Here is a 13,740-nt window from a genome sequence, read left to right on the forward strand (position 1 = left end):
ACAAGAAAAACTCTAATGTAACTCCCACTATTGTAGCTTTACTAGTTATAGTTTGTGGTTAAATTCGGAAATACTTTTGATCAGAGTATATCTTTTTTTCCTACAGTCTTTTTTTCTCTCTCGCCTCTTTCACTCTCTTTCTATTTCTCTATAATCCCCTTCCCTCTCCCCCACTCTCTTGACATACCTGCCTCCCTATTTCTTTCTCTCTCTCCCATCTATTTCTTACCCTAAAGTGTTCTGTCCCCCCTTCTCTCTGCATCTCTCCTTCCCTCTCTCCCTTCCCATCCCACCCTCTCCCTCCCTCTCCCACTCCCTACCTCTCTCCCTCCCTCCCTATCTCTCAGTGCCGGATAATTCCACATAGGGTCAATTTTTCGAATGGAACCCTATTTTTTAATTTTTATTAATTTATAAATAATTAGTGCCAGATGTGTTGAAGAGGATTTATTAAAGCAGTCTTTAAGATCTAACAAGTATAAATGCATTTCTTAAATGCTCAATTCCAGATAGTTTGTTATGTGTAGGTTCCACTGGACCCGAATCTCAGGTATCCTAGGCACTTCGGAAGTAGAGGTCCGGTGGTCTGTGCCGCGTCAGGTTCTTCCGGGCACATACCGGATCAACTACCTCGGTCATTTCAAATACATGCATGGCCAGGTCGAGCCTTTCGTCGGGACTACCAGGAACTTCCAGGTATGCTTCTCTCGGATCTTGCGAAGACAACCAAAATTATGTACTTGATATAAATTTGAAAACAAACACTCCAATAATATACTTTTTGACAAAAATACTAAGTTTATTATTGGAATTTTTGTTTTCAAATTTATAAATAATTCCAATAAGAAAAGAGCTTCTACAATATATGTCTATAGAAAGACGATTTATTTACCTGTAGAGACTAAACAAAGCAACATGTGAATCTGTTCAGAATCCATAACGCCTGCATATTATGTTGGTTTCATATAGAGATTTTCGTACTTTTTTATTTCAGAGATTATGAAACTAATATTGATAGAGCAGCATTAATAACAAATGTTTTGAGAAAATATTGACTTAAAATTTTTCAGTTGGCATATGTACCTATGAAAAATATGCCTATGCTAGCATTACGATGCGAGGTAGGCTACATTGTACAGTTGAACATTTTGAGACAAACTTAATATTGATATAGGCCCTACGTCTTGTTTTAATGTCGACGAAACCTTGTCAATGCCCATAGGTGTGCCTTTGAATTTTAATATATCAAGATGAAATATTAACATAATGACATATAAGGGATAAATAGTTACTATGAAGAAAGGTATATAATTAAATTAATTTCTACTTTCATAGTAATTTATTATTTGATTGGAGCTCTTCGGCAAAAACAAAATGTTTTTAATAGTTACAGGGGAAGAAAAAAATATTCGTACTTAGTTAATTTAATACTGTTACAGGTAGTCGGCGGATGAAAGGTCTACCAACTGTTTGGATTGATAATCTCTACAGGACTGTCTGGAAAGATATTGTAACGTATCTGGAGTAATAAATGAGTGTGACCCAGTCAACAAATTGTACCTAGCTAAATACCAATATTTACAAACGTACCTACTATTTAATTTGTTTTAAAGAATAGTTGATTTAAAAAAATCACTTAGTTCCTCCTACTGCTTGGAATATAAGAGGAATATGTGCTGATTTACTACATAATTTCTATGCAACTTTAGCTAGTAAATTAAATTACTTAAAGTTCCCATATACAAGAATGGATTTTCTACAACACTTAATTGTGTGAGTGTGTTTAACTAGAGTGCATTACCCGTTTACACAACGGTCATTATTGAACTGTTCATTATTACATTTGAACTGCAATTGGAAAGCCATTAAGCATTTCTATAGTTTACTTTTACTTGCATCAAATATCATACAACATCCATATAGTTTCGTTTTAGAAGTTTTAAATGTTTTATTTACGTGTTATTATTTTATTTAGCTCTATTGCGAGTAAATAACTAATATGTTAAAAGAATATTTAATGTTTTTTACTAGAAAATGTTAACCCGTAGTAAAAATTCTTTGAATCAAAACGTTTTTTAAGTAGAAATTTGGGCTCAAAAATATTTTATTTGCACCGCCCTATCTACTAGTAAAAGACATTGTTCTTAGTAATAATTCTGGCTGTCATAGCCTATGTTTAGAATAGCCGTCACTATTCCTCATACACACTCACTTCCTTTAAAGAAAGTGATAACGCTATAAATTTACACTGTCATATATCTCTAAATATTCTGGATACCCAAAGTTTTCCTATTCTACAAATTGGAGTAATCTCAAAATGATGCTGGACAGAGAAAATCTCAAGCAGATGATTCATAAATGAAGGAGTAATAAGATTAACCCTATTCAAACTTGAATTCGTACAACGTCATTAATCTAACAAGAACTTAAAGATGTACTTTTACCTATAGATGGGCATGCACTTAGTTACACACACAGTTAAGTCGTTGCAGACCCAAAAACATTGGCTTTATTAAGGGATGATATATGAAATTTAGTTTGTTATTGACGATGGAAGATTTGAAAGGATAACAGGAAATCGGACATTTGCCATCTTTATATGTTAAAATATGTAAAGCACAACGTTTCGAGGATTGAAATCCATCCTCTTCGTCAAGTGAGAAGACAATTTGTACACACACATGTACTTATAGATTGCAAGTGCCGCAATGGACAGCCACTATAAAAAGAAAAAAATAGAAAGAAAAGATATTAAAAAGACCCGGAAACTGCTTGAAGTCCTGACATGAGAAAATGAACCTACACAGGGTGCAAGTCACGAGCACTTGACGTCAAGAGCTCAAACACACATTCATTCCAGCACAAGCGAAAGTGGAACACGTGTGCAGTTGTCCGGTATGTTTAATTTCTTTTCGTACTCTCTCTTTCTTTTTTTAGTGGCAGTACATTACCGCACATTGCAACTTCTACGTACGTGCACATGTACTAATTTCCTTCTCACTTGACGAAGAGGATGGATTTCAATTCTTGAAACGTTGTGCTATAAATTTTGTAGCATTAACGATGTTAAAAGCACTTGTGAGACAATAGCTGGATCACCGTTTACTTAAATACTTACTTAAATAAGTAAACCGACGGTAAGATTAACAAATAATTAACACAATTCTTGAATAATGCTTTGGATTGTACGTTTTACTCGTAGTTCTTGATTAATAAATGTGGCAATTAAGAAACATGTAATAAGTAAGTGCAAGAGCGGGTATATATACTTGTGCTATGGGCCCAAGACTTTGTATGAGCTCTGCTTCATAAAAAGATCGAGTGTGCTCATTAATATAAATAATAATATGTATGTATATATATATATATATATATAATATATCGTAAATATATAATCTATTATAATCGGTGTAATGTATTATTGATTCACGATATTCCTGTGGAATCAAAGCGTTACTATTGTATTAATAAAAAGGGGTTTTGAAAATGCAAAAAAATGTTTTTGTAAAAACTGTTTTAAGAGATGGATTGGCTTACTTAAAAGAAAAAGTTATACTCAAAATTCAATGTTTTGATACATCAACATGATTTACCATACAAGTAGTAAAAAATAGACACATAAGTCTATAACTCTTTCTTTTGGTCATTTGTGAACCATTGCCCGTATCTAATAATTAATTGTTTGACCAAACACTATAACACGATGAATTGAAGGAAACAAACATTCAGACATATTAAAAATAGGGTTTATTTACAAAACATATAAACAATACAACAATCATACAAAAAGTACAACTGAATTGATTGATTACTCACGAGCTCTTGGGCTGAGATGAGAGTAACGTCGGCATGAGTAGTGGAGGGGGGCTCGCCAATCATATTACTGGCATGTAATAATGTCATATGAGCCGTACGGGCCCCCTTAAGTGTTCCTTTCCGCCCCCTACTCACATCCTCGTTTCCTTACACGAGTGCATCTACTCATCTACTCAGATGAGTATAAAAGGTAACTAACGCTAGAACATCAACAGTGAAAATCCCTAATTATTTCTCATCACGAATCATCAGCACAGCAAAACATGATGCAGTACAGTATAATAAAACAACAAAGAATCATATTAACATATGTTAATATCAAGTTCATAGTGTACAAAACTTATTTACGTATCAGGTAAATATGGAGAGAAAGTGAAAAATTATTCAACAGTGGAAATAACAACGCTGATATGGAAAATAAATAACCAGATGCTTTATGAGCTACTCTGTTGTTTTAAAAATACTTTGATGTAAGGACTCGGAGGGAATGCTTTTAAATACACAAAAAAACAAATGTACAATATTTCAGTTAATGTAATTACAACTTTACACCATGTTACATGTTAACTGAGTCGTAACGAGTGTGCAAAATAGGTAACGTGATTTTAATTCGAGAACATATCATTCGGTATGTGGAATGATTGTTTGGATAGTCAAATATTAACAATAACAACTGAAATAACGTGATTAAATAAATACAAATAGTTTTATTATTTATATTGCCTCAAATATGTACTGTAATTTCACTCAATACTCTTACATTTATTGAACCTTGGAATAGTGGTGTATTTTGACACTAATAGTGATTTATATTGCTGTTAATGCAAGAATCTATTTTCAATAATTTCTTATTACATAATAAATAATATTATATAGTAAATGATAAGTATGTAGGCTGTTTTTATATAGAAAAGACATTGTAGAGTTGACCCGCTTTCTGAGATCATGCCGAACAAAGTTAATATTATTTAGGACTAATTGCTCTGTCATAAGTGTAAATAGAAGTTTTTATTATATAAATATGATTAATATTAAGCCATTATATACATTATACACATAGCAGTTCCCAAACTTTGTTACACAAAAAGTTGGTGTGTAAGGCACATTATCAGATTATTGGATAGGCATTAGATCTTACTATTTAAATTCTAAACACGTTTTAAAAAGCGGCAAACATTCGATATAGAGATTTCTTTATCATGATAAATGCTACGAAATTAGCATGAATACCTCACATTACGATCATAATATTACAAAACGTTCGTAATGTGTTTTGATACTGTCCTCTATGTTTCAGGAAATATGGTTATATACAATAGGTTATATGAAAGGTTACGTCAGAAAATTTGTCGTTAAAAAACTTTTAAACCTGAATTAACTACGTCACTGCCATTAAATCACCCGATGAGTGATAAATTTGAGCATTATTAAGATCCAAGAAATTTATCTTATCTTTCATTATATGCCTAAAATAGTCTATATGACTCCGAAATATATGCCACTTTCCTCTTTGAACTGCAATTTCTGATTTCTGATTACTTTTTCTGAGTTACAACTATAGGGCTGAAATTCATAATACTTATGAACAGCCAAATCCAAATACGAATAAATGTAATTAAAATTAATTGATGGTGTATCCAAATTTTTACTGACTCTCCAATATTAATTACATTTTGACTGGACACGATATAAATGAAAGAATACAAGTACATATATAAATTTTGAGCTCCCTATCTTTATTGTTTAATAGGTATTACCTGAGAACACGATAAAATGTGCAAAATTCGTTCTCTTAAATAAATTAGTATATTATATAGTGTTTTGAGACACTCCTGATAAATCCAATTTTCATTTAAAGTTTTTAGTTTTTAAGATCAGTTTATATTCTGATGTGATGTTCCAACCTGATAATGTAGATGTACCTCTTGAATGTAGTTGAAATCTCTCAAGTACATCGGTGATAATTTTGGGTCGTTCAGTTCAGGAGGTGAAACAGGAAGTTTAAAGTATGTTCTTAACACAGGATGCACTCTATATGCTATTTATCTGCATGGAAGCCTTTAAACCTCGAAGGCTCATTTGTGACTATAAATTACTTTAGGATTCAATAGTCACACGTTTTTATGACACTCTTACAGCCAAATTACTGTACTTAGATTAGCAATAGTCACACGTTTTTATGACACTCTTACAGCCAAATTACTGTACTTAGATTAGATTCATTAATTAATCTAGATACACTGTTTTTTATCACAATGAGAAATCAGACCACAAATGTAGAGATATTTTGTTACAAAACTGCAAGACAGTTGGTCTGTTGTCATTAAAAATTTGTGTTCAAGGTTACAGCTAAGCTGGAATTTTCCTGAACCACTGTTTAGCAAATAATTGCACAGAGCTGGATTTGATTGCAGCACACTGCCATTTGTAAACAAAGTTAATCACTGGAAATTTACGCTTGATCAATAGTTAGATTTGTCTTCTCCGCCTGCTCTGCCGGTGTGTCCAGTTGTCTCTTGCGGTCCTTGTGGTTCGAGGGTAATCTTAACATAAGGGCCGAAGGGGATGACACCCTCAGGAGGGCGGCGACCAGCAACACCACCACAATCACGATCACGGTCGCTATGAGCGCCTCCCGCACCAGCCTGCGGACTCCCACCTGGTCCACGGTGGTCTTAGGAGGGTCCTGCCACGATATCCACGTGTTGTTCCACAGCGCGGGGTCGGCTAGAGGGTCCGTAGGCTTGTTGATGGCTGGCACCATGCTCTGACGGTACCTGCGTGGATACCACAAGTTAAGTGTTTTGTGATATTGGTACTTAATAATTAGAACACAATTTTAAGATATAGGGTAGCACTGCTGATTTCATGCCAAGTTGATAAAATATTATAAGACTGTTTAATAGAAAAAGGGGAGAAATGATAATATTCGAAGTATTGCTTTAGATTTTTTTAATACGATAGGATGACGAAATACCCCTCACAAAAATATTGCCTTTTCAGAATTGTATTTGGATGACGAACTTGAACCAAACAGTTCTACAATACTTACAAAATCTTGAAACAGATGTATAAATAGAAGAGCCAAAGAGGAATTTAAAATAGTTATATACCATGAGATCATAATATCTAAAAAAACGTATACTGACTAACGCGACTAATAGTTTACTTCAGTAATTTTCTTGATACGGTAAAATTAAATAATAATAATATACCTCAACATCCAGGAAAATTTTTGAGTGTAAAATTGTTCTTGCAAAACCTAGACTGAAATGTAGCTGGAATCCGTTATTGTTACAGACTTGACTCATGGAATCTGGAGAAAGGTTCGTCTGCAGCCGTGTCGAAACGATGTAAATTGTTCGTTTTGAGCTTTTTCAACGCCGACATTTATTGCATCTCTTTAGACGAACATTCTGTGACAGCGTCAGATTCCAGACGGAGGAAGAGGGAGGTGAATTGGAGGAGCTAAGCTCAACATTCATTTTAAACGGTAGTTTTTCATACAAAACTCATGTTATGATGCATTTCAACAATTTCTAATTAGGACTGATTACAGGGTGTCCTCTAAATTCTGTCGTAAGTCACTACCACTCTTCGTAGAGTAAAAAAGAACATTTTGTAATATTTTTCTGTAAAAATAAATAAAGATTATCTTAAAGGACTGTAACACAAATCTATATATATATATAAAAATGAATGTTTGTATGTTTGTCCTTTATGGAATCGTGAACTATTGGACCGATCATGATGAAAATTTGTACGTATATGTATTTTTCCACGGAGAAGGTTTATAAGCTATGCCCATCCCTTTCCCGATTCAGGATTCCGCCCCACTGGTTACAGAAATACCCATAAGAAATGCATTGCAGCAAACATATGTTAACGTCTTTTCAAATTTTTAATCAGCTGTTCTTTGTAAACATATATTACACTTATAGTTTTAAAGCATAGAGTAAGCTTAAGAGAAACGACAAATTTTGTTTAAACTGTTTTTGCAATCACTGTTAAACATAGACTTTACTATCCAGATAATACAATTCAAATTTGACGTAAAAATTCACCTTTAACTGCAATATTTATTTAATATAAACCATGCTCATGCTTGATCAGAAGAGTAATGCAGATATCATAATTACTATCTTACGTTGGCTACAAATATAAAGAATGTTATAAAATCAACCTTAGTTGTTTTTTTTGACAGAAGTATGGTTCTCAAAACTCCGTGTGTACATATTCTCTCGATCGAGACAACAAAGCAAGCTCAATTGTGGCATCGGAGATATAACTAATTTAATCTAAAATTTATTATAGTAAAAAAAAAAATTTACTAAGTAATATAAGGACTTCGGTTCTTAAGATTTGCGTGCGAAGCCGTGGGTAACAGCTAGATAGAGGCAGGAATATGGTACATACCTTCATAATACGCCCAAGAGGCTCACGATGGAACGACTATCAATTATCTCAGCAATGTTTCGAATGTGATAGAAAAAGAATAAGTGAATATAGTGTACTGTTTTCAACGGGAAATTGCGTGCGAAGCCGCGGGCAACTTTTGCAAAAAATTATTGAAATGCGCAGCAAAGCGCGCCGGGCCCGCTAGTTTCGTATAAAAATAAATAAAATATTGCAACAAAAAACAGCTGTAACATATTGTTATGGTGATGACATTTTCATTTTTTTAGAACAGCTCAAACAGTTATTGCTTTGAAATAGTTCTAAATCGATTAGTATGTTGAGTGTTTACCAATTTTTAAAGAGTGAAATACGTAAATAGTCACTTGCCTACTATATACCACTCGTAATTTAGCAGGCGAGGTGTGGAGACTCTTCGAGCATTCTTACAGTCATGCCCGTGTATATTCCGTATACCAATAATTACGGAAGTAATTGAACCAACCTTACTGAAACTGAAATTATATTACGTTTGAAGGTACGAAGCCGTGATTAGAACAGAGACGTTCCAAGGAAACGTTGTCAAGCGTAAAGTGAAAGGGCTAAAGACAAAAGGAGAGAGAGAGCATATCGATTTTGGGCAGCATTTCGAGACGTGGGCAGCATTTCCTTGCCAAGCAATATTGCCATTTAATCGTGTGGTATTCAGTTAAACGTGTAACAAATGAAATACGATTGGTAGTCAATAGTCAAGTATTTATTGCGGAGACAAATAGTACATTTGTATAGCAAACGTCAAGTATCTAATAACTTTGACACACATGCTACATCGAACTCTCATAAAAAAAGAGGAATGTTTTTTTTAGTGGGTAGGTCTGCCAGTCTGGCAGGAATCCCACACTACCCCCACGTATATCTGCCGGAAGATGGACGGTGGAGTTTAGCGATTGGCGGTGTCTTTTGATGATCTTTTTTCAAACCTCTATATAAAAAAAACATCGAACTCTCATTCATACATACATTTTGACACTCACTCTGCTCCATTCATCGCCAATTTTTTACCCACCTCAATTCGAGAGCAAGTCTTCTGATTGTGCGGTCTCCCAGTAATATGCCATAAACTCGTTCACGCTATAAAAAGCGTTGGACACTAAACAGCGTTTTCAAACGAGTTTTAAATTTTTTATGCGTAGGTGAATTTTTAATTTCATCTGGCAAGCTGTTGATGAGATGAACTCCTGCCTGTGGGGGCAAACGTTCATGAACTACCGTCCTGTGTCTCCTGGTTTGGTAGATTTCTCTGCCTCTTGTCTCGTACAAGTGAACATCCCGTCCGTTGGTCAAGGTGCATTTGAGCATACAATATGACGTTGTTTCTAAAATGTAGAGACTTGGCAGATTCAACAATTGCAATCTTTTCAAAACTGGCCTGCACGACTCTCTTAATTTTAATTTTGTAATGATGCGTATCGCTCGTTTTTGAAGCTTGAACGCTCTGAAAAATTGGTTACTTGCACATGCACCCCACAGCACTAGTCCGTAGGTGAGATGTGGGTAGATCAAGCCATAATAAGCCGTCATCATAACCTGAATAGGGCAGTATTTAGCTAGAGACCTCAGCACATAAATGCCTGAGGCTAATTTGGAGCAAGCGTAATCGATATGAAAATTCCATGTCAAACCTTGATCAAGGTAAATTCCAAGGAATTTCGTTTGGAATTGGTAATGCTTGTAGGCCTACCTTTCTCAAAGTAAAAAAGTATACAAATATTTTTGTTGAAAATGTATTTTTCTTTAGATGAGGTGGATACAATTCCAAAGATTCTTGTTTTTAAACTGGTTTATAGTTTATTTTTTGACATATCGAGAAGGCCCGAATTTTTCTCAGATTTTACTTTATTTCTTTTTTTGTTTATGCCATAATTATGTAAGTTTTTATGAAATTGTGTTGTGAAATAACCTTAAAAAATGTGAAACGGGAACAAAACACCGTTGGTTTGAATAATTAATCATGTTTTTTAGCGAAAATAACTGTTTGATCTACAAATTCAGGGATTGCAAATGTGAAAGTTGCTCTTGAAAGTTCTTGATAATGTATTGGTATAACTAATACAATGGTATAAATTATATTTGCAGATATACAGATATCTAAATAAACTTTATAAAGACATAGCCAAAGCGTTGATTAGTTTTAAATGAGGTCCAAAGTTTTATTACTTTTTAATAAATTTTAATCAATTTTAGTAGTACTCATACCTTTTGATTTCTTATATATATATAAAGAAACAGATCTGTTATATATTCTGAAGGAATGTGAGTTGAAAAATTTCGTTTAATTCGTTACAGTTTTGATTCAACATAAATTTAATTTCTATTACTACTTCTTTAATCGGTCAGTATTAATTTTTGGTTATTTAGATGTGATGTTTTAATGTAGCTTTAATCATTTGAAACAAATGGATAGTGTAAAAGTATTTGTCACGTTAAAACACTTTTGTTAAACTTACAGGAAATTTGGAATTACAGGATTACATAATGTGATTATTACGCATTTTCTAGTTCAGGGATTTGCATTATATTCAAAAGACTACATTCTCTTTTGCCGCAGATAAGCTGCGTATTAACTCCTTTTAAAGCTTGATAATTAAGCTTAAAACATCTTCCTTGTAACACCCATAACCAAGCTAATCTTCAAGACGAGCGTTTTCGTGGAATGAACTAATACCTTATTCATGTTCCAAAATTACTTTTCCCGTCCAAACAAATAATGAATAGATCTGTCATTCACAGACACACAGCTATATTTTTGTATTCTAGTTTGCGCCAAAGTGGTATCTCCCTTCATAAGTATTTCTATTTAGTCGTTTCCGCACTACCGTTTCCGGAATGACTGGGCGAAGCGTTAATGCTGCAATTGATGTTCTTATAAAAATATTTCGCTGTACACCATTAATTTAAATAAATATTTTCGCATTTATTTAAGACGAGTTCCCAAAAATAGGGTCATAGCGCCAAACACAAAGTGAGTCGTGATTGTCCCAAAAATATATGTGAAAAATGCATTTAATTTTTAATTTGTAAAAAATACTTGTACTTTCTAGCATCTAACACTTGTCCCAGTTTGTATCACTATTGAAATGTTAGTTATATTTTAAAAATGAAATGTGTTTCTGTCATGCCCATATTTTAGTAATTGTGAGTCCCTGAGCCATTTACCACCCTCATTTCCCCGCAATCCCTCCTATCCATCAGTCAACCCCATACTCCCATCACATGTTTAATATACATTTTACTTCGTCCATTTTTTTATAAATTATAATCACATTTATTCGATAATCTACTGTTAACGTTGAGTATATTTTTAGTTTTTCTTCCTCTCAGTGAAATCATTTCGTAGGCTTCTCCGTCACCAACATTTATTGGACATCTTCAGACGAACATGACTCCTGATTCAAGGAGTTAAACATGTGGCAGCGTCAAATTCCAAACGCTGCACTAAGAGGAAGGTGAACTGGAGTTAAATTCAACATTCATATTGAATCGAACAATCACATTATATCTACTTTAATCTACATTTTTCATAACTAAACACGAAAATTCAAATCAGGATTTTTAAAACTAGGCATTTTCTCATAAGCTGATAGACAACAATATTTACAGTGAACATTTTATCGGATTTAAAAAATCTCTATTACATTAATTTTTAAATCCTTCACTTAAGTGGTGGTTTTATATTAGTGATGTGACAAATCATAATTTATTTCATCAAAAATTAAACTGCCTGTTATGCCTGATTTAATGCACAGCACTGCCGCTCAAACAGGTCAAATTTAAATTATGTAGAAAATGGCTTCAATGCAAGCATTTAATTTTAAAGTCTGCCATTGCGCTGCAAAGCCCTAACAGGAAACAGCCAACTATAGTACAATTATTACGGCTCCTTGCAACAAAGAGAACGAACGTACCGAGCTCGATTGATGTCTGCCGGTTTGCGCGTTTCAAAGAGCAGACGTCGGTCTTGGCAAATTAACAAAATCTGTTCAATGGTACCGGTGTTAAAAATTCAAGTTTTGAAAGCCACACGCCAAAGACAATAACTTGACCATTATAGAAAATTTTAACCACTCTGCCAAGAAAAAAACTATAGATTGTAATACGACAACAATCATATTGTAATACGACAAATTTATATAATTTAAAATTTTAAAAATTACATACCGATAAAGCACACACTTATACGATCTCTAATGAACATTTGGTCTTAATCGGATCACAATTTGTTTAGTTAGAATGTTTAAAGTTATAATTTGATTGAAAAAGCGCCAAAGCAAATTTCTTTTGTCGTAGTTATCGAAATGAAAATTAAGAAGATATAGTTTTTAGATTATTTCATTTATATGCCTGATCTAATTTTCAATGTAACTCCCGATCTAATTTTCAAGGTATTGTAGGTCTAGTAGGTAGTTCGAGGTTAATGTCCAAACTCATACTTGGTGGGGGGGGGGGGGGGGGGCTCCCTCTAAACAATCTCAGTTGATATACAAAAACTTATCAATGTCATAGTGCCTCATTCAGACAATCTTACATGGTTAAACGGCATGACTTATGAGTAATGCAACATAACATATCATAATTATCTTAATGCTTTTCAAATATTTTATTACGAACATGAATAATAAAATTTTAAAATTTTGTCTCTTCCAAAATCTTGCCACCCTGTGCACATGTTTCTATAATTAATTAATTAATTATAATTAATTAGTACATAAGACCGTGTACTAAAAACTAAATAAATTGTAAATATAATTTGTATTTTACCTTGAAATTATTTCTAAACTATTAAAAGAATTTCTTAATTTGTGTACGGTACATCGTTTTTAAATATCAAAAATTTCATGTAGATCTCAATTACAAACTTTATGTTGATATGAATAGAAATATCTTACACTCTAGATGTTCCTTTTGTAGATTTGAAATACATCAGACTATAGGGCTTTGACCCAAGGGCTTCCTAAGTTCTAACGTTAATATAAATTAAAATGTTTTTTTTTTAGTAAACAGCTATTGTAAAACATACGTGTTGGTCAGTTACTCTTAACCCAATAAACAGTTAATATCAGCTAATTGGTTATAACGTCCATTAACCGACTTAATACAAATTTATTTATTTATGGTGGTTAAGGCGAACAGTTGTTTCCATTAAAATCGGCAAAGCTGTTGCTGTAAAAAGTAATAGTTATTCAGAAATACAGCCATTACACGTAAAAATGAATATAATCCTTGAAATATTATTCAGGCAGACAAATTAAATTGGTACAAATATAAAACCACAGATACTTCCCACCTGCACATGGAAGTCCATTTAGCCCAATCAAATACAACGTGCTTAAACGAGGAGTGGACAAAATTCCTAGGATATTTATTCAATTAGCAAGATTTAGTTATTAATTGAAATAGCACCTGACTGTGATTACGTTTTATTTTCAAGGATTTTTCCGGGAAATCAGTAAGGGTACATGGTGGTGTCAC

General features: G+C 33.4%; 2 protein-coding genes across 6 annotated transcripts in view; one reads left to right on the forward strand and one right to left on the reverse strand.

The window, feature by feature from the left end:
- The window catches only part of LOC124361988 (neutral ceramidase), an 81,039-nt gene extending 79,480 nt beyond the window's left edge, over positions 1-1,559 (forward strand). For both annotated transcript variants that reach the window (XM_046816106.1, XM_046816107.1), the window contains exons 14-15: positions 528-696; positions 1,440-1,559. In XM_046816106.1, the coding sequence (XP_046672062.1) occupies positions 528-696; positions 1,440-1,454 (184 nt within the window). In that variant the 3' untranslated portion in view covers positions 1,455-1,559. The remainder of the gene's footprint in view (positions 1-527; positions 697-1,439) is intronic.
- A 2,173-nt stretch (positions 1,560-3,732) lies between these two features.
- LOC124361989 (arylsulfatase I-like) overlaps positions 3,733-13,740 on the reverse strand; it is a 178,035-nt gene continuing 168,027 nt past the window's right edge. For all 4 annotated transcript variants that reach the window (XM_046816108.1, XM_046816112.1, XM_046816111.1 and 1 more), the window contains exon 13: positions 3,733-6,593. In XM_046816108.1, the coding sequence (XP_046672064.1) occupies positions 6,269-6,593 (325 nt within the window). In that variant the 3' untranslated portion in view covers positions 3,733-6,268. The remainder of the gene's footprint in view (positions 6,594-13,740) is intronic.

Source organism: Homalodisca vitripennis, chromosome 5 (genome assembly GCF_021130785.1).
Source record: "Homalodisca vitripennis isolate AUS2020 chromosome 5, UT_GWSS_2.1, whole genome shotgun sequence".
In the NCBI taxonomy this organism is placed as follows: Eukaryota; Metazoa; Arthropoda; class Insecta; order Hemiptera; family Cicadellidae; genus Homalodisca; species Homalodisca vitripennis.